Source organism: Doryrhamphus excisus, linkage group LG20, assembly GCF_037039965.1.
Source record: "Doryrhamphus excisus strain RoL-2023G ecotype Guam linkage group LG20, RoL_Dexc_Guam_v1.1, whole genome shotgun sequence".
Lineage (NCBI taxonomy): Eukaryota > Metazoa > Chordata > Actinopteri > Syngnathiformes > Syngnathidae > Doryrhamphus > Doryrhamphus excisus.
In genome coordinates, this window is record NC_136376.1 from 8,457,997 (window position 1) to 8,480,804 (window position 22,808).

The 22,808-nt window shown below is 41.8% G+C and overlaps 1 protein-coding gene across 1 annotated transcript in view; it reads left to right on the forward strand.

The window, feature by feature from the left end:
* LOC131107906 (zinc finger matrin-type protein 4) overlaps positions 1–22,808 on the forward strand; it is a 74,936-nt gene that overhangs the window by 46,796 nt on the left and 5,332 nt on the right. Inside the window, exons 5-6 of the mRNA XM_058058370.2 lie at positions 3,452–3,709; positions 14,210–14,306. Coding sequence (XP_057914353.2) covers positions 3,452–3,709; positions 14,210–14,306 — 355 coding nt within the window. The remainder of the gene's footprint in view (positions 1–3,451; positions 3,710–14,209; positions 14,307–22,808) is intronic.

Genomic DNA, 22,808 nt, shown 5'->3' on the forward strand with positions numbered 1-22,808 from the left:
AATGTGAAACTTGTAAACGGTGCATGGTGTAATAACTGTAATGTAAGACAACCATTTCTTGTGTTGTTAATGTTGTGACATAGTTGTTTAGATATTTTGGCTAAATATACTGAATATGGTGAAATTTGCGTCAAAGTGACAGATGTCTTGAAAGCTGTTTTTTTTCCTTTTTTGTTGGGAACTGATATTTTCCTGAAACTGATCTATGTTCTACAGCCGATTACAAAAGAATGGAAACAAACTTTTTTTTTTCCAGCTTTCTTTTGGTATGTACCATCGTACAGCCCGAGAACGCAACATTCTGTGTGCCTTGAAAAATCAGGAAAAATTGTCAAAAATGGTACTGAGAAGAATGTCTTCTCTAAAATGGCTGGGAGTGAATTAGTTAAAATAAGGCTCTATAATGTTGGCTCTATAATATTGGAGCAACTAAAACATATTCTGATTGAACCAAATTTCCCATAAGAAAATATAATGAATCAATTCCAAAAAGACAAAAATGTTAACACAAATCATGACATTGTTACATGCGGAAAACACTTTGAAATGAATTGAACATTTGTACCTTGACTGACGTGTTTGAAGGGCCAAAAGAACTGGACCTGTTCCCATGCAATAGCAAGGTAATTTTTTGCTAATCTATTATGCTAATGTATTATTATTAAAGACGCAGTCGGACTAATGCTGTGTATTAAATATTGAATCCTACATTGCGGAAATTCACATATTGCTGTCAGGTCTGGAAGCAATTAAAGTGATAAACGAGGGACAACCTTATTGTGCTTCTTGGAGACACAGACTGTACAAACACAGCTCATTAGCATTAGCAAAGCACGACAAACTAGGGCTTACTAAAAGCAATTTTTTGAAAATAGTACAATGTGGGACGAGTGGTTAGCACGCAGGCCACACAGCTTGGAGACCCGAGTTCAATTCCACCCTCGGCCATCTGCATGGAGTTTGCATGTTCTCCCCGTGCATGCGTGGGTTTTCTCCGGGTACTCCGGTTTCCTCCCACATTCCAAAAACATGCTAGGTTAATTAGCGACTCCAAATTGTCCATAGGTATGAATGTGAGTGTGAATGGTTGTTTGACTATATGTGCCTTGTGATTGGCTGGCGACCCAGTCCAGGGTGTACCCCGCATGAATGAATGAATATTACAATGTGGGACCATAAGCAGATGTACCCCAACATGCATACCAGTATTTAATCCACAGTTGGTCAACATTAACCACGCATTCCTAATTTGTAATCAGTGACTGTGAAAACGTGTTATGAGTCATGTGTGCTCCAAAGCATGTGTGACTGTTGTCTTGTTTGTGGTTTCAAATGTGAGAATGCGTTATATTGTTGCAGTATATTCACCGGCGGCATAACTCGGGGGGATATTGTCACGTTGTGGAAGGCGAATCGGCACATTTGGACACGCCATCTGGCATTATAGGCTTTCATCACACACTTTGGCTGTGGACCTAACACCTCCCCTTTCTCTTTCTGTGTCCAAATATACATGTACTGAACCTCACACACTTAGCCAAGACTATTCTGGTTTTCATGGAAGCACATGTACACACACACACACACACACACAGCCAAATCCTTGGTATGAGCCACAGTGGATATGTCATTGCCTGGTGGCTATTAATGGACAATCACCATGGTAACCAGTGTCATGTCATGAGCAGCAGGTCACCTGGGGGTCTAGCTTCATTCCCTCACTGAGGAGAGGGATGAAAGGAGCAAAAAGGATATAGGAGAAGGTAAAATACTAAAAGATGAAACGAAAGGCTTCTGAAGCGCAAGTTCAAGAGTGGAAAGGCAGATTCTTGGAGGTTTGGTCTCCGGAGGGCCAACAACCTCCTGCTGACCCTCATCTGTGTTTCATACCTGTGGCCCACTGCGATCGATTGCTCTCTGCTCTCAGAAACAACCCACAGCTTTTAAATTAGTTTGTGAGGGTTAGCATGTCTAAGGAAGAACAACTGTGTGTCTGAGTGGATGTATTTTACATTACAAATGGTGCAAAATTTGATTAAAAAAGTCAAGAATAAGAGAAAAACCCAGATGAGATAAACCATGGCAGCAACTTACCGCAGTTGCCTTCAGGTCGATATTGCCACACTGTGTGTGACTTGTTGAACTCTTTTGGTTTGTTTCTCTTTATTTCCTGTTTTATTTTGCAAATACTTCCTGTTTTGTGCTGTTTTCAGTCACCTTTACTTCCGCTTTACTTTACTCTCCTGTCTCTGTATCCTGTGGTTACGAATATGCCTAAATGTTGTTCTTTGTATTAGTAAATATAGGAAAAAATAAACTAATAAATAAAATAACTAACAATAAAAAACAATACTTTTAAAGGTTAATTTCTGATACCGATATCAGCCGATACCAATATGTGTAACACAACATATCTCCTTTGATGGATTGAACATTCATTCATTCATTCATTCATTTTTTACTGCTTATGGGATGCTGGAGCCTATCCCAGCTGTCTTCAGTCTGGTCGCCAGCCAATCACAGGGCACATATAGACAAACAACCATTCACACTCACATTCATACCTATGGACAATTTGGAGTCGCTAATTAACGTAGCATGTTTTTGGAATGTGGGAGGAAACCGGAATACCCGGAGAAAACCCACGCATGCACGGGGAGAACATGCAAACTCCACACAGGGTGGAATTGAACCCTGGTCTCCTAGCTGTGAGGTCTGCACGCCAACCACACGATCTCCATGCAGCCCTGGATTGAACATGATCGGGAAAAAATCCAATACCAATGTCAATTGATATTGCATTTTAATGCTGATATCGGGCCGATAATTATCGGTATTGAAGTCTGAAAAAGTCCCATTTTAAGGTGCAGTGTGGCAGGAGCTAATGACACAGATTCATTAGATTTGTATTAATTCCTATAAGGATTGTGTTGTAGTACTAATGTTCCACTGACTCTAGTTTATGGTAATAGTAATGTTTTTATTTCATTTGAACATGCATCAAATTACAATTGAATGCATCACATAATCAGTTCACAGTTCCACATGTCCAAAAGGAGTAGGAAGAAGCAAAGCTTATTAAATCCTACCCCTCCATCTGGTACTTTTACAATCAGTAACTGTTACATTTGATCACTTCCTGCTTTCCATAATACAGTTTAAGTTGTTTTTTTTTTTAAATAAGTCAGGTAATTAATTTAAGTTCAAAGGTTTGATGTAAACATTGTACAGGGATTGTAGATCTACATCTACGGAAAAAAAAAATTGTTAATGAGATGCAACACAAATTAGATAAGGTCAAAAGATAAATTCAAGGTCGTATGGATACATAGGAAACCTCGAGGTTGCATGTTTTTGGGTTAAATTGTAGAGAGACACAGTAGTTGTAAAATTGAAGCGACCACAAGGACTGTGAATTCTTGACAACACGATCTTATCATGACCCATACAGATTCCTCCCCTTCAACACCGCTGCCCACAGACCCCACGGCGTGCCCCCCTCCTTCTTCGCCCCTGCCCTGGCCCATGGCGGTGGTCAGCGGGAACGGCGGGAGAGAAGCCGGTAAATACTGCTGCCTCTGCGGCGCCTGGTTCAATAACCCCCTGATGGCCCAGCAGCACTACGAGGGCAAGAAGCACCGCAGGAACGCGGCCCGAGCACGCCTGGTGGAGCAGCTTGCGGGGAGCTTGGATGCCACGGAGAGCACAGGTCAGCCCTTGTAATCTTTCACAAGCCTCCGAAAACATCCTTTCAATGCAAAGTGACACTCAGCAGGATCGTTACGGCTTTTTTAAAAGAAACTCGATAAGGGTGATCGTGTTTAACACGTGTGCTGGAGGACCATCACTCTGATGTACATTTACTTTTGACAGCCAAGTCACTCTTGTACGTTATAATTAGTGTAACTTAAGAGTGTAACTTTACGATCTGACATACTAGACTCCACTTACATACTGCAAAAAATACATGGATTACTTTACATCATAACATGCGGATATCAGTATTGTTTAGAAATGCTCTCTCAAAAAGGTCTGGCTTTATAATAAAGCGAGTATGGCTTAGTGGGGAAGCTTTAAGATGGATCATTTAGACTTTCAGTTTAGAGAATGTATTTAGAGCAGCTTTGGATAGACGCAAGGTCAGCGGCTCCCACTATTTAATGCATCCACTCCAACTAAATATGATTCAGAAGGCAAGGATTACTCTTGTAAGGCTGGTCATCCATAACACGAAGGAAAGGTTTGTCTCTCCCTAATTAACTCTTTATCTCAGTTGGGCTGGAATGTAGGCCAGGATTATTCACAAATGGCTAACCTTTGCAACTATTCTTCGAAACATTAAGTAAGAAAACTAGAGAATCGGATATGAGGGCTATTGTCGAGCAAAAGTATAAATCATTAGTGCTGTTGGAACACACTCAAATCAGAAGTGTTGTTCCATAAAAATATATATTATTTTTATATTAGACATAAAGTAGGTTTGCATATGGACCTAGTATCCTAGTAATCTGGGGCCTATATGCGATTTTTATGGGGATTTTTTAGAGTACAATATAAGATGAGTGGTTAGGTTCAATTCCACTCTCATGCTAGGTTAATTGGCAACTCCAAATTGTCCATAGGTATGAATGTGAGTGTGAATGGTTGTTTGTCTATATGTGCACTGTGATTGGCTGGCAAACAGTCCAGGGTGTACCCCACCTCTTGCCCGAGGACAGTTGGGATAGGCTCCAGCACCCCCCGCAACCCTTGTGAGGATGAGAGGTAGATAATGAATGAACAATATAAGATGAGATTGCACGGCGGGAAAAGTGGTTAGCGCGCAGGCCTCACAGCTAGAAGACCCGAGTTCAATTCCACTCTCATGCTAAGTTAATTGGCGACTCCAAATTGTCCATAGGTATGAATGTGAGCGTGAATGGTTGTTTGTCTATATGTGCCCTGTGATTGGCTGGCGACCAGTCCAGGGTGTACCCCGCCTCTCGCTTGAAGACAGCTGGGATAGGCTCCAGCACCCCCCGCAACCCTTGTCAGGATGAGCGGTAGAAAATTAATGAATGAATGAACAATATAAGACGAGGCAGCATGGAGGTCGATTGGTTAGCATGCAGGCCTCACAGCTAGGAGACCCGAGTTCAATTCCACTCTTATGCTAGGTTAATTGGCAACTCCAAATTGTCCATAGGTATGAATGTGAGTGTGAATGGTTGTTTGTCTATATGTGCCCTGTGATTGCCTGGCGACCAGTCCAGAGTGTACCCCGCCTCTCGCCCGAAGACAGCTGGGATAGGCTCCAGCACCCTCGTGAGGATGAGCGGTAAAAAATGAATGAATGAAGAATATTACACCTTATTAATACCTGATCAATAGACCACAGGCTATAATATGTTCAAAATTATCATTTTCTGTCAGGCATTTACACAGCCATGGCTAAACAACATTCAGAAACATTCAGATTCAGATGGTGCAGGGTCGTCAAACGGTGGATGTTTGTTGCAGCGAGCATCGCTCATGGCTGAGGTCCCTCGCTTGTGTGGTAACAGCTGGGTTTTTCAACAGCACAACACTGCACTTGATGAAGGACCTCTTCAGAGAGAATAACATCACCCTTTTCGACCATCCCACATGTTCCCCTGATTTCAATCCCACAGAGAACATTTGGGTATGGATGGCAATCCAGTGTAAGAGTAAGGTGTGGCTGTTTTTCCCATTGGAATTGAACAGTTGCTTGCTATGTGTTATGTTCAAGCAGAAACTGTAGTAATTCTACATTTGGTCAATTTTACTGAAAGAAAAATAATAAGAAGGCTTGTCCAATCAACCCATGTAGATGCAGACCTCACAGCTAGGAGCCTGGGGTTCAATTCCACCCTCGGCCATCTCTGTGTGGAGTTTGCATGTTCTCCCCGTGCATGCGTGGGTTTTCTCCGGGTACTCCGGTTTCCTCCCACATTCCAAAAACATGCTAGGTTAATTGGTGACTCTAAATTATCCATAGGTATGAATGTGAGTGTGAATGGTTGTTTGTCTATATGTGCCCTGTGATTGGCTGGCGACCAGTCTAGGGTGTACCCCGCCTCTCGCCCGAAGACAGCTGGGATAGGCTCCAGCACCCCCGCGACCCTCGTGAGGAAAAAGCGATAGAAAATGAATGAATGAATGAATAAATACAAGCCATCCACAAAGCTGTAGTGTCTGCCAAGCAGGTGAGCAGGAGTGAGCTATGTGCATTGCACATCTGAAAGCTGCAAAAAAAACATTCACCAACATTGCCAAGAAGGCTATTGTTTGTCAGTAACAAGAAGAAAAGTGTCACGTTCCGGCTTGTGAGTTTTAAGGTTCGACCCCAGGATGCAGAGATGAGGAGCCAATTGCAGGTAAAAATACATTTAATATTGCTATGCAGCAGAACGACGCACTAGCAAGTCCAACTCAAACAATGACAATGAAGCGACAAAGGAAGGAGCGCGCACCTGAACTAAATAGGCAACAGAAAATAGAAAACAGGTGCGGGAGATAATTGAAAGGAACAGGAAAACGGAACAGAGCAACAGAGGAAGTGACTACAAAATAAGGGCATGAATGAGGAACAGAGGAAAAGAAGGAACTAAACGAGGGGGGTGAAGCCCGATCGTGACAGAAAGCTCTGACCCGCTTGAGGAGAAGTCGTTTCGCCGCAAAATATTTAAAATTTGTGTCAATGCAGTGTATCAATTTTTACATTATTTTGCAAAACGTCTATAACACTAATTATGTTGTATACTTGCACATCCGGGCGGCACGGCGGTCTAGTGGTTAGCGCGCAGACCTCACAGCTAGGAGATCAGGGTTCAATTCCACCCTCAACCATCTCTGTGTGGAGTTTGCATGTTCTCCCTGTGCATGCGTGGGTTTTCTCCGGGTACTCCGGTTTCCTCCCACATTCCAAAAACATGCTAGGTTAATTGGCGACTCCAAATTGTCCATAGGTATGAATGTGAGTGTGAATGGTTGTTTGTCTATATGTGCCCTGGGATTGGCTGGCGACCAGTCCAGGGTGTACCCCGCCTCTCGCCCGAAGACAGCTGGGATAGGCTCCAGCATCCCCCGTGACCCTCATGAGGAAAAAGCGGTAGAAATGAATGAATGAATGAATGAATACAGCAGTAAAATAACCCACACATCCATTTTTGCCTTAATAGTCCAATACTACTATACTGTATATAGCATTTGGTACAGAAAGAATGTCCCAGTTGCTACAAGTGATATATGACGTCATTCGACAAAAGCAAAGCAGCCTATCGTGCGTGTGTGAGCGCCACACGACACCTCTCCCGCACACATACACACTCCAGTCCTCCGTGCGTGGAAGCTGTGGCGCTAGAGTGTGCTCCAGGTGCCATGACAAAAGCAATCATCTCAAGGAGCCAATCATATTAAAAGCATGAGTCGTGTTGCCGCCTCCACTGGCTCAGAGGCTTTAAGTTGTGTCATGTTGGATATCATCCTCCATCCACTCACTGTGACCCACATCCCGTGACCTCAACTGCCTTTTTAGGGAAAATCTGAGTCCCAAATCACAAACGCAGCGCATGTTTAGAAATTGTCAGTCGAGCCTAAAAACAGATGCTGCTTTTGTGTAATTTATGACGTGTTTTAATTTACTTAAAGATGCTGCAACGTCTACTGGTTGCCTTGCCGCAAGGCAGGTTGGTCCAAGAAGTGAGCTCATTGCTGACGTGATCCATTCCACGTGCCATCAATCAAGGCTTTGCTCTGCGCGTCGTATCATCACTCCGCTATTGTCAGAAGTTGTTTGTTCTCCCGGGAGACTCATTTCCAGTGGTGTAAGATTCTCACATATGATTGGCTTCTTGTAGCGCCTGAAAGGTGCAAAGTGGCAGGTGAGATAAGTGAAAAATCAGTTGATGGTTTGAAGAGCGAGGAGAGAGTTTTTTTTTTTTTTGTATCTGCTCAAAGGAGGTGTAGTTTTTGTTTGGATTTGTGTCAGCTTTCAGGGTGACCTTTGGCATGCTTACGTGAGCCGTCGGCTCATCATACAATGCAATGTTTTATTTAGTCTTTCTAGTTTTCAATTTAAATTATGAAAAGTGGTTGCTATCATTAATAATAAGCAAAAGCAGCAATTGTATTGATGTGGAATGTGGAGCGATTGCATTAATTACTGCATTCATTCATTTTCTACCGCTTGTACTCATGATGGTCACGGGGGGCGAGAGGCGGGGTCGCCAGCCAATCACAGGGCACATATAGACAAACAACCATTCACACTCACATTCATACCTATGGACAATTTGGAGTCGCCAATTAACCTAGCATGTTTTTGGAATGTGGGAGGAAACCGGAGTACCCGGAGAAAACCCACGCATGCACGGGGAGAACATGCAAACTCCACACAGAAATGGCCGAGGGTGGAATTGAACTCGGGTCTCCGAGCTGTGAGGCCTGCGTGCTAACCACTCATCCGGCGTGCAGCCCCATTCATTCATTCATTCATTTTCTACCGCTTATCTTTACGAGGGTTGCGAGGGGTGCTGGACCCTATCCCAGTTGTTTTTGGGCGAGAGGCGGGGTACACCCTGGACTGGTCGCCAGCCAATCACAGGGCACATATAGACAAACAACCATTCACACTCACATTCATACCTATGGACAATTTGGAGTCGCCAATTAACCTAGCATGTTTTTGGAATGTGGGAGGAAACCGGAGTACCCGGAGAAAACCCACGCATGCACGGGGAGAACATGCAAACTCCACACAGAGATGGTTGTGGGTGGAATTCGGGTCTCCTAGTTGTGAGGTCTGAGTTTTTCTGGCTAGCGGCTGTTATGATGACCATGCATGAGCAATCAAGCCAGACCTTGGTCCACCTCTTTCAATCATATTGGGGCCAAGGACTGGTACCGGACCTGATTGGAGATCTAACACTGACTCAAACTAACCCGGACTTGTGCCCAAACCTGGTACAACTTGAATGTCAGTTATGTATAAAAATATATTGAACACATGACTTTATGAAAGGTTAGTTACAGTTGCATAATTTCCACACTCCGTGACTTATGGAATAAATGGCAATATGTGTGGATCTTTCACGCATTCTATTTATGGAAGTGTCGTCTTGTAAAAGTCATCTATTTCCTGCATCACTCTGTCTTCTCTTATTGTGCGAGTGTGTGTGTGTGTGTATGTGTGTGTAGACCACAAGGGTCCCCGATCACGTCATGTCTCATCTGTCATCCTCATTAGCTCCCCATGAGGCGCAGGTGACTTATTTACACATCACTGTTGTTGTTCTATTGATGATACTGCCCTTTACTTGTACTTGCATGTTTTTCCTCTAAACCAAAGCCCCCTAGCATGCATGCATTTACATAGTTTCTTACATCCTGGATGCTTTTCTTATTTATCACAATGACTAGAATGGGGACCAGAACCCAAAGAGATGGATCACAGGATCCGATGTGAGAGTTGCAGCGGTACAGAGAAGGCTGGTGGTTGGGCAAGAAGCCCGGCTGACTTGGATGTGTCTTTACATTAATCATGACAGAGCTAGAAACCCCCTCAGGATAGAGTTGACCAATTGTCTCTTCTCTGCAGAGACTGAGCGGTGAATTAGGAGCAGTGAGATAAGCGTCTCGAGCTGGACTGCCGGCGTCTGAGCGCGGGAGGACTCGAGAGAGGGCGAAGTAGCAAAGCAAAGAAAATTGTGTGTAATTGATGATGCCGTCTGAGTCAGGAGACACCGCTGACCTCTTCTTCCTTGAATGGATGCTCACATGACACCGTGGCGCTACTAGCAGGTGTACAAACATACACACGAAATAGGGCTAACGTAGCATTGAAGCATTGGAGAGTGCAGAGAAATCAGACGTTTGTGACATGTATTACATTCATTCATTCATTTTCTACCGCTTATCAGGGGTGCTGGAACCTATCCCATCTGTTTTCGGGGGAGAGGCGGGGTACACCCTGGACTGGTGGCCAGCCAATCACAGGGCACATATAGACAAACAACCATTCACACTCACATTCATACTGTCATATTCAGACTGTAAACACTGTAATACACGGTGCACGTCTCTATAATCAATTAAGGATTTATTGCTGATAGGGGGCTGATGTCAACGCAGCCATATCTCTCGCTTGTCAAACCAGGTACCCGGTCACATCAGTTTATCGTTCACAACCCCAGTGGAGGCTGCTAGAAAATGCTCTTACATGTTTCCTAACAAGTTACATTCATTCATTCATTTTCTACCACTTATCTTCACGAGGGTGTCGGAGGTGCTGGAGCCTATCCCAGCTGTCTTTGGGCACATATAAACAAACAATCATTCACACTCACATTCATACCTATGGATAATTTGGAGTTGCCAATTAACCTAGCATGTTTTTGGAATGTGGGAGGAAACCGGAGTACCCGGAGAAAACCCACACATGCACAGGGAGAACATGCAAACTCCACACAGAGATGGCAGAGGATGGAATTGAACCCTGGTCTCCTAACTTGAACTTGAAAGAGGTACAGACAGGGAGTGATGTTGGGGATTCAAAGTTGAGTTTCAGTGGCTGCAAAACTAGCCCATGTTTTAGTTTTTATTTCATTTTTTTTCTACCGCTTATCCTCACGAGGGTCGCAGGGGGGTGCTGGATTCTATCCCAGCTGTCTTTGGGCGAGAGGCGGGGTACACCCTGGACTGGTCGCCAGCCAATCACAGGGCCCATATAGACAAACAACCATTCACACTCACATTCATACCTATGGACAATTTGGAGTCGCCAATTAACCTAGCATATTTTGGAGGAAACCAGAGTACCCGAAGAAAACCCACGCATGCACGGGGAGAACATGCAAACTCCACACAGAGATGGCCGAGGGTGGCAATGATTTTATTGCAGATTACTGTAATTCAAACCTGCAATAAAAGTATGTTGTTTTGGCAATCAGGTCTGGTGATGGTGTGCCGAGGGTGGAATTGAACTCATGTCTCCTAGCTGTGAGGCCTGCGTGCTAACCACTCAGCAGCCATGTAAACTCCAAACTCCACACTGAGGGTGGAATTGAACTCGGGTCTACATGTAATACAGCCATCCTAAAAGTTTTATAGTTATAGTTTTTCCACAAATCAATGAAAGTCAATGACTTATGAGTAATAATCAAGCAAAAACTAGTTTTTTTTTTAACCAATCTTGCTCAAATTTAACAGACGTGTGCTTTTCAGTCCCCTGAAGGTGTGCAACAAATTCCGTGGCGACTTGTGTAAACACCTTGAAGTTACAGTGGGTGTTTTGTAGAGAACAATGACAAAAACAATAGCACAGGCAAAACAACAATGTGGTTCAGAAATAGAAGTGTTAGCTTCCACAAACAAATACATAGTCATGTGAAATAATTAGCACACATTATGTGGTTGTTTAATCATGCAAGGAGCTCTTCAACCTATTATCCTGCCTTCCATGGTGAATAAAATTAGAAGATGAATACTCAATAAAATTGTCTACTGAACTATAGTCCCAACGGAAGAACAGAAAAAAAAATGTTCCACATTGATATTCACAGGTGGTGGTTAAACACTGTTCATTTCCTTGCTCTGCAACGCCGTCCATCCTTCCATTAAAGTGTCTTGACACAGCAGTAGATTGCACCATTGTTAGCACTGAGGGCTTCCTAAAAAATCATTTATAAAAGAAACAAGCTGCAGTTAGAGCCTATACTGACGGAATGGCCCATTAAGGTTTCTTTAGCCAGAGTTGAAACGTATCACGCACAGAAACTGCAACAATGCTTTGTGAAAAGAACATAATAGACTCCGTCTTCTTTACACTAGCTCATTATGTCTTGTAAAGCGTTTAAGAAGTCTCCATACCGGCGGTGCCAAAAGTGCTAGAAGGCTATGCATTCGACAACAGCCTTCATTTCGCCCCCTCTTTTCTGTCACTACTGTCATATGACAATGTAATTAACAAGGCTTAGAACGCCTTCACAAAATACTGTTCATGTTCTTGCAATAAAATCTACCGTACATTCACAACCCTGGCCCATGTGCAGTCGCTTTGTTTGCACATAATTAACGTGGATTAGGGTGATCTCTGCTTCACTAAACAAAAGAACGGCACTGTATAGAATACCATGTATGTAGTATTCATATTGAAAATTAGTACTTAACTGTCAATCACAGTAAAAGGTTCCTCACAAAGCATAAAAAATCAGTACAGGTGTATAGAAGAGCAGACCTTTGTGTAATCCTTCCTGTCGAATGGAGTGTAATGTAATAAAAATGAAATAGTCTGCTCGTTCATTGTCTCCAGTTGATTGTTCTTTCTTTAAGAGTAATGGCATTCTGTCTATGGGAGGGTGGGCTCATTTTTTATCTTTGTATCAATCAGTGTATATTCTTAAGGGACAACACTATAGAAATGTAACTTGGATATACTATATAGTAGTGCACAGCTTGTATTGCAGTATAAATACACAGTCAGGCAAAATGATCACACATTTGTAGGTTAAGATTAAGATTAAGATATGCCTTTATTCGTCCCTCAGTGGGGAAATTTGTATTGCACAGCAGTACAAAATACACAATATAGAAAAATAAACAATATAAACAATCCGAGTATTAACAAAATAAACAGTTTTTCCCAGAGTTATATACAATACAGTGTGTAGATAATATGAAACGAGATAAGATATATGACCAGTCTATACACTGAGATCTTGTTATTGAGTTAATATGAGGCATTATGGAAATACTTCACATAGAACTTAGTATATTGCATTTAAAGCCCTTAATATTGCACATGGAGGTTAAATAAAAGGCAAATAAAGTAAAGAAACAAAAAAGTGCTTTTATTTTCCAATAGTACATATAATGCAATTCTGTTTCAGAACGCAGATCCAGTAGCTCTGAACCCATAACAAGATGATTTTTGGAAGTGGTTCGGGATCATGTCTACCAAGATTGAAGTGCAAATGGAACGCTCATTGTGTTGCAGTTACAGATTCGTTTGTTTTGATAAACGTTTCCACAATGAAAGCGCAATGCTCACCAGTCCAATTCATGGTAGCAACTGAAAAAGAAACAAAGCAAAATGGCATTATATGTGCTTTCTGTAAATAAAAACACTTTTTTGTTTCTTTGCTTTATTTTACTTTTATTTAATCTACAAATGTCAGATCATTTTGCCTGACCCTGTAGCCACTTTCTAAATAACTGGCAACATCGGTGAGCACCCTTCACAGTGAGCATGTCCAATTTGTGTCCAAAGTGTCAATATATGTGAGCACCATTGTTATCTAACACTGCCTTAATCCTCTTGGACGTGTAATTCACCAGACTTGTGTAGGTTGTTACCGGAATCCTCTTCCACCACTCCATGATGACATCCTTGGAGGTGTATTTGTGATTGATATCATCTTTTAAAATTGATGTGGATGAGTGTCACTGCATGTTTCAATGAACCACAGTTCCCCAGTATTGGTAGCATTCATGCAGCCTCAGACCATGACCCCATCACCACCATGCATGACACAACAACTAAATCACATTACCAACCATCTAACAACTCACTCTCCTCCCCACAATTCCACATCCTCTCCTTTTTATCTCATTCGCTGCCGGAAATTTGATGCGTTCACCCACTCGGTCTACCTAACCGTCCAATCTCTGCTCTCCGTCAGCATCTTCATCCTCATCTATTTGTCTATTTTTGGTATGTGTTCATCTCAACCACCTGCAAGCCCTCGAAGTCTCTCACATCTGGGTCTGACTGGAGCTGTGCACCCTCTCGAGGATGCATTCACTGACACAATACAAATGCACAAACACAGTCTGATGTACACACTGTCCTTTTCGCCACTTACCTTGTTGAAGTTCAGCACACACACACACACACTTATGTTAAATATCGAGTGGAATGCAGCCATTTAAAAATATAACTAGCTTTCTGGTAATGATTAGCCAAATCAGACCTCTCTCCAGATGCAATCTAATTAGGAAAATGAGTCTGCACAGTGAAAAATAGTTGCTTATTTGGTGTCATTTCTAATTGATACAGTTCTTCTTGTTGGCTTGGCTTCATCTGCCGCTACTGCGGATGATGATTATAATGATAAAGATGATGACAGCTTTTTAAGTGTTTCAAAAGCACCCATGCATCTTTGTAAAGTGTCGTGAAAGTAAGTGCAACTGTGTCTTTATGTGTCTCCAGGGCTGCGGAGTAGTTATTCCTGCAGCGTCTGCAGCGTGGTCCTCAACTCCATCGAGCAGTACCATGCACACCTCCAGGGCTCGAAACATCAGAACAAGTGAGTGCATCAGCTTATTGTTGGGTGTAAGGACAAATGGCCAAATATGAGGTGGATATGGGTTTGTGTGTTGTGCTCTTCTGGTATAGAAGCCTATAGAAACTTTGCATAGTTAGATTGGCTGGTGGCAAAATTGTTACGCAATATTAAGCATGGAAGTACAATTTAGCTGTGCAATCATCCCTGATCACTTTGCTCCATCATAAAATAAGTGAATAAATTATTGCTGTTTTGTCGTTGAATACAGCCTATTGTATGTATTCTTGGCCTAAATTAAGCATTTTCAAGCCTAAAAGTGCTTGAATGAACAACAGTACAAATATAAGGCATTCAGAAGATGCATTTAAAGATGTAATATATAGTATTCTACACTGGTCACTTCTACAGCATAGGCTATAGAAGGCAGTGAAATTCTGCATGCTGGGTTAGAGCTCGCTTTTTGGAAATAAGTCAGTAGAAAAGAGAACTAGTAAATGTTGAACTGGTCACGTTCTGTTTTGAGCATCTGCTTATATTCCATCATGCACCGTGTCTATCTCAAATAGAAAGGCTGCCTAATCTACTGCCATCCTAAAGTGGTGTCATTCAGTGACCTTTACATTACACTGATGAGACAATAGACACTTCGGGAAGTAAGGTGTTCAGAATAAATGACAGTATATTTGAATTCTGTGTTAATAGTGTAGAAAAAAAATCCTAAATAAATTCAAATTCTGCAACTAATTTATTTTGAAAAGCAATGAATGTATAATCATTCCACAATGGAAAAAGAAAGGTCCAATTAATGACATTGGAGCCCATGATGAGTGTCTGTCTAGTGTCTCTATGCTCATTTTGTCACTTGCAGGTAGATTCGCTGTTGCTCCTGCACAGCAAAGATTATGGTGAACAAGCGGCATATGAAAATGCAACGTTTATCTTTATTATTCAGATTTTGGATCAATTAACTCAGCGGTAGGATGCCTTTATCTACAACATAATGTTATCTGTTGGTATAGCTTGTATTGAAGAAAAAAGGGTTCTTCCCCGTGTCCTGAACTCCGCTATAGAAATGTGTGATTTCAACACAATTATTTGATGATTCATTTCAAAATGTTCATTACGGAAACATTTTAATTAATATGTTATATTAATGTAACGTGCAGCTTATGACAACATATTAATTAAAATGTTTCCGTAATGAACATTTTGGAATGAATCATCAAATAATTGTGTCGAAATCACACATTTCTATAGTCCTCACAGGCCTCACAGCTAGGAGACCTGAGTACAATTCCACACTCGGCACACCATCACCAGACCTGATTGCCAAAACAACATACTTTTATTGCAGGTTTCAATTACAGTAATCTGGAATAAAATAGTTGGCACCCTCGGCCATCTCTGTGTGGAGTTTGCATGTTTTCCCTGTGCATGCGTGGGTTTTCTCCGGGTACTCCGGTTTCCTCCCACATTCCAAAAACATGCTAGGTTAATTGGCGACTCCAAATTGTCCATAAGTATGAATGAGTGTGAATGGTTGTTTGTCTATATGTGCCCTGTGATTGGCTGGCGACCAGTCCAGGGTGTACCCCGCCTCTCATCCGAAGACAGCTGGGATAGGCTCCAGCACCACCCGCAACCCTTGTGAGGATAAGCGGTAGAAAATGAATGAATTAATAAATGTTGTTTTAATTTTGTCTGCATGTTTTGTTTGCATAATCATTTTCATTTCTTGTATATCTGTAATGTTTTTAGCAAACGCTAATAGGACATAGTACATCAACTGTGTTTATAATGAACACTACAAAAGCTATTTCCGATGAACAGAACTACTGAGAGAGCATATGTTCTGTAATTATCTTTATGTCATCTATTTTGATTCCATATGAAATAGTAATCATTAGTATTAAATGTGTATATTGTCAGTTTTTTTTTATAGTAGAAGGTATATCTTTGGTACTGGGTGGTTTTAAAAGGCACGCCTAGTCTAGGACAAGCTGTCAAGGTTGACGGCGGCGTTCTCAAATTCCAATTTTTGAGATGTCTGCACCGCAGTTCTAATTTATGGCAAAGGCAGAGCCTCATAACTCTCTAATTTGTGTCACTTTTACTGTGTCAAAGCGGAGAAGGATGCTGAGACACTGAAAGAATTGTTTATGAGAGCCATGGGGGTTAACATGGGGGGGATGTGTGGTGATACAGAGTTTTTAAAAGGTACAGAGAGCAAGGAAAGTAATACAAAATAAAAAGAGCGAAGGATTGTCCCAGTATTGCTGAGACCTGCAGGGCTTTGCAAAGCGAGCGGTGGTCAGCAGGGAGATTTACAAGAGGGGAGTACCGGTCACTGGTTTTAGACGGCAAGGTCTCCTGTCTCATTGCAGGGCAGAGGAATCATAGGATTTAACTGACATTTCGCTACGGTACTTTTCTGTGAGGTTAAGCAAATATGTGTGATATATACTGTAAGAAGGCTACGACAGCTCGAACCAACACAAAGACCTCATGAGGTTTAATGTTCATTCTTATCGCTGGAAGCTGAAGTCATCAGCTTCAGGCTTAATGCTGAAATAAAAGTTCAAAGTCTCGGTGAGTCACTTGGTTTTTATCATATTTCCATCCAAATTTAATTTAGATTATGTCTGACCTACAGTATAAATTAGTTACATACATTGAAGCTGCTGTTAATGTAGCTAACATAGTATAGTATTTTGAACTAACAGTATCTGTGTATTTATATTTAAGTACAGTTTAGCTCTAAATTAGTCATGGACTATCCAAATTTTGTTGATATAAATTTTCCTTTCGTGAATGGGAGTCTCCTATAGTTGCCAGATGCATAGTCGAGAAAAGCATTTTTTTTTTTTTGAGGTCACACTGGATCAAAAAACATTGGCATTAACAGCTGTGGCTGTAGGAAACCTCTGAATGTTGTTTGTCTTAAGGCCAACGTCTTTATCAACCTTAAAATGTCGGTTGTGCTACTCAGCTGCTGGTGTCAAACTCATGTATGTTATATTGCTGTCATATTTACAATGAAATCATCAATTGTATTAATTCTTCCTGAGCTGTTTACACCACTACGATCACAACATTGGTTCTGCTGGTGCTGTTTTGTGCATTGCACTTTTTAATGTGGTCAAAAGTAGTTCTTTTTTTTCTTCTCTACTTTCTCATGAAGTTGTCATATTTCTGAAACAACCTCTTTCCCAGTATCACTTGTGTCCAATTAATATTTGCAGTATTCAATGTTGTAATTATATAATTGATTAGAAGGCTTATTCTCAAGCTAACTTCAGAATGATAGGTTTCTTAAAATTCTAGCAATAATTCATTCATTCATTTTCTAACGCTTATCCTCACAAGGGTGATGGGGGTGCTGGAACCTATCCCAGCTGTCTTCGGGCGAGAGGCGGGGTACACCCTGGACTGGTGGCCAGCCAATCACAGGGCACATATAGACAAACAACCATTCACACTCACATTCATACCTATGGACAATTTGGAGTCGCCAATTAACCTAGCATGTTTTTGGAATGTGGGAGGAAACCGGAGTACCCGGAGAAAACCCACGCATGCACGGGGAGAACATGCAAACTCCACTGGAATTGAACTTGGGTCTCCTAGCTGCGAGGCCTGCGTGCTAACCACTCCCTACCGTGCAGCCACTAGCAATAATATGAAATGCAAAATCTGGATGTGTTTAAAAGCACACAAGTCGTGCTGTCCAATTTTTTTTTTGCACTGTGGAAATGTCAGATCTGATCTGATTAAATTATATTTAGAAATCGCATAAACCCATCGTTCACTGCGGTGAATTCTGGGTAAGTCCTTGAAGCACTCACTTCAGGATTGCAGACTTACAGTGTGCATGAAGTGTGAAAAGGTCCATGAGAGAGCCCTGGAAGCACAGGGTATTTTACAGCACAGAGCCCTTGCAGACATATTGCACAGACAGGAAGTATAAAGCACATTGACTTCACTTCTTAACGAGTATGAACGCTGGTACTCGAAATAGGTTCAATCCAGAATTGATCCTCAGGGGATCAGATAGTTCAACCTCATCAAACTCACTTCCTTTACTCTCTTCCAGTCATTCAGTTGAAACTCAATTTCGGTGCTGTGTTAGAAACCACTTTAGTCTGCACACAGCCATTAACCAATGCATGTGCACTTTGTCATCTTTGCAGCAAAGTACAACGATGACATGATATGATAGCATGTAAAGCTCCTGTCATGCTGCATTGTCCGACACATGTAGCACAGTGTCACTTTTCTGCTGACATGGCAATGTAAATACAATCATGCACACCCGAGACAAGCACTAAGGCACTGTGAGTTGTGGAATAAGGTGTGACACAAGGGTCCACGGGCAACAGTTTGTGCGTCGCCTTATTTTTGGGCCATGTGACATGAATGCCAACATCAAAACAACTAAATGTCTTTCGTTTAGTAAACATGCTGTCTTTTTTGTCCGACACAGATGCATTTTATGCGATGCTTGCACATACACCTGATGCATTTTGAGGTTAACAAAAATCTTTTTACATACCCTTAGCATCTAAAAGGAGACATGTTATGTAATTTTTTTTCTCAGATTAATACAGTTCCGAGGTGAAAATGTCTGCTGTGACAGGCTTCAGTCAAAACACCCCAAGGACCTTGAATTACATCACACTTAAAACCCTCTTTTAACAACCCTGTTCAAAGCAACTGATTTTGAGGGCTGTCCTGTCTCATGCAAATAAGCCATTGCTCACCCCGCCCATATTCTACTTCAGTAGCAGTCAAATGTGATGTGCAGACCCTTGCAGCAAGTGATTAAGGAGTGACACAGAAAGAAGGGGTGTAGAATGAAAGCAGCTTGGCGCATGAAATAAGAAGTTTCAGCCCATGTCTTTTTTTTTTCTACACTGGAGGGAAAGAAGGGGATTAACCCTGAAGTCAGGATATAACAGACCTCTGCCGCATTTCCAATTTTGCCGGCCTCCTTATATTGCCCAGTGCATGCGTGTATAGGAAGAGTGTCCATTCTGTGCATTGGTACAGCACCGACATGCTTCATGGGACAACAGCGAACAGATGAGCACTCTTGTCAGTCATACATTCACTTTCTCTATGGGGGGGGGAGAGGCGGGGTCGCTAGCATACACACAGCAAAAGAGCGGGGCCTTGTTAGGAGCAATGCAGTGTAACACTGAGACAAATTCGAATTCCTCATTGTTACAAAGCAAAAGATGACATTTTCAAGGAAATATTGCTGTAGCACACCGGCCTCACAGCTAGGAGACCCGAGTTCAATTCCACCCTTGAGTTTGCATGTTCTCCCTGTGCATGTGTGGGTTTTCTCCGGGTACTTCGGTTTCCTCCCACATTCCAAAAACATGCTAGGTTAATTGGTGACTCCAAATTGTCCATAGGTATGAATGTGAGTGTGAATGGTTGTTTGTCTATATGTGCTCTGTGATTGGCTGGCGACCAGACTGAAGACAGCTGGGATAGGCTCCAGCACCCCTCGTGACCCTTGTGAGGATAAGCGGTATGAATGAATAAATGAATGAATGAATGAATGCTGTTCAAATAGGGTTGTCACAAGACAGTCAGTTCACGAGATGAGGGGAGAGGATAGACGAGATTGGGTCTATGAGAACGGGACAGGATGAGATTTTAACATTACTTGTCAGAAAAATATATGACAATATATTGCAATGTACTAAATCTGCACTGTATTAGACTCTGCATGGCAGCATGACAGACAAAAGGGCTCACTCTGTTCAGGGAATTGTTCTATGGAACAACAGTGCTGAAACCAATGCACAGAGTGAACTCTCCTGCCTGTTTGGATGCGGGGGGAAACGAGGAAAACAGACATTAATACATATGGCAATATATTGCAGCTGGAAGAATTATTTGTCGTGTGATTAATTAATTTGTTTTTTATCACCCCAGGTCTAGTGTCTGAGACAGACTTTTCCTCCTGAACGAGGAATCTTGTCATGTTTTAATCTATTGAGATCCTGTCAGACAAGCTCTTGTGACACCTCTACTTATGAAGATGAATTATGTTATCATTTATTATTATGAATCAATGTTCCCTCTGGAAAAAAAAGTATAATAGGTCTCCTTTAAGAAAGCAAAACGCTGATTTATAACCCTGTATTTTATGCAAGTCGAACAAGAAATAATGTCATATGTTGGGAATATTTATCTTTTCTAGAAACAAAATAATAAATACAATTCAATGACCATATTTTATCAACAAGTAAACAAACTACAGTTGACTTAGCATGTAAACCAAAGGTCAGAATATATAGAAATAATTTCTGCATGTTCTATGAGCTTGTGCAGGGGAGACAAAAGCACAGCTGACAGTAGAGGAGGATTAACGCTCACCAAGGAAACAACAGTGAAAAGTGTGTACTTCTACTTCTCTATTTATAGATCTGTGTGTGTGTTTGTGTGTTGAACAGTTGGGATGTGTCACCGTAAAGCCACAACAGATTTTGCTCTTTTTTTTTTTTTCAAAACAGCTGGATGTGTTTATTTGCCAAGCTTCCTTATCTGTCCTACGCATCTGTTTAGCTCACCGTCAGCTGCAGGTCATTCTTAAACACCCCCCCCCCTCTCCCTCCACTCTGTCGCAGCACACTGCTTCACTGTAATTGGACCTGTTTTGGAAGATAACAGGAGAGATATAACTAGATCCGTTTGGCAGGTCATTTTGTCTCGGTGCCGTATGATGCAATGATGCCAGTGCACTTAATGGCTGTACTGAAGCAACACAGGTGGTTAATTCACCAGAAAACAAAAACTAATAAATCACCAGTGTCCCAACGTCTTTCACTTTGGTCCTCCAGGAGGCAAATTAATAAGAGATAGAAAATATCCAGGTTGAGCATGTCCTTCGTAATTTCGATCATATTATTGCAGAAAACACACTTTTCAGCAACAACTCCAACACATATGCTACTTTTCAAAAAAAGTTAGAATGTAGCTTTTTGTGTTACAATAGGAATAATCTTTGCTCTATTGCAAGAGCCTCTGGCGTAAACACAGACAACCAGAACCTCATGCCAATAGTTTGCCTTATCACCTTAAAGAAAACCTCACTGTTGGCAACCTGAACTCACAAGTGTAAAGGTGCACTGCTATGGATTTTATTATAATCCCTCCTCCACATACTACGCTAAAAACAAAACTAAAACTAACGAAAGTAAAAAATAAACTGAAGCATTCCATACTTACATGTGTCTGTGAGGATCAGGCAGCTCTTAATTTGACAAAAGCTATGAAAAAACTCACAACAAGCGTATCACCTCATTGACTTTCATTTTAAACTCATATTTGTGTATTTCCCAGCTATACCTTTTGGGTGTTAAGTTGCTGTGTGATGAGTTTAGCCCAAAGACAGCTGGGATAGGCTCCAGCATACTCCTGTGACCCATGTGAGGATAAGCGGTAGAAATGAATGAATAAATGAATCTGTGTATTTCCCAGCTACCTTTTGGGTGTTAAGTTGCTGTGTGATGAGTTTAGCCTGAAGACAGCTGGGATAGGCTCCAGCATACTCCTGTGATCCATGTGAGGATAAGCGGTAGAAAATGAATGGATAAATGAATTTGTGTATTTCCCAGCTACCTTTTGGGTGTTAAGTTGCTGTGTGATGAGTTTAGCCCAAAGACAGCTGGGATAGGCTCCAGCATACCTCTTTGACCCTCGTGAGGATAAGCAGTAGAAAATGAATGAATGAATTTGTGTATTTCCCAGCTACCTTTTGGGTGTTAAGTTGTTGTGTGATGAGTTTAGCGTTCTTTGTAAGATGAATGACCATTATACTGAGTAATGACCTCCTGTGATTTCCATTGGGTTGTGAGTTCACTGATAGTTTGTGATTGGGTCCATAACAATAAGTTTCTTAAAAAAGTGACTTGTGCGAGGTATGAATGTGAGTGTGAATGGTTGTTTGTCTATATATGCCCTGTGATTGGCTGGCGACCAGTCCAGGGTGTACCCCGCCTCTCGCCTGAAGACAGCTGGGATAGGCTCCAGAATCTTCTTCCACTTTTCCATGACAACGTCATTGCTGGACGTTTGAGACATTCACCTTCCTTCTGATTGATGATGCTGTACAGGTGCTCAGTTGGTTTCAGGTGTATAGATGTGCTTGGCCATTTCATCACCTTCATTTTCAGCTTCCTCAGCAAGGTACTTGTCATCTTGGGGATGTGATTGGGTTCCTTATCATGTCGGAATGTTTCTCAAGGGGGGGGGGGGGGTGATGCTCTGTTTCAGAATGTCAGAGTACATGTTGGAAGCACCCATGCAGTCCAAGACTATCACAGCTAAGATAATGGCTGTGTGTGATTTATTTTTTGTCACTATACTGCTATACAAGTTGTACACTGACTACTCGGTTTAGTTAGTTTCTGTCATGATTTGCGGTCAGTTTGTCTGCTGCCATCTACTGTCTCGATCCAGTTCTGCAGAGGTTTCTGTTCTCAGGCTCCTCCATCAAGCACAGCT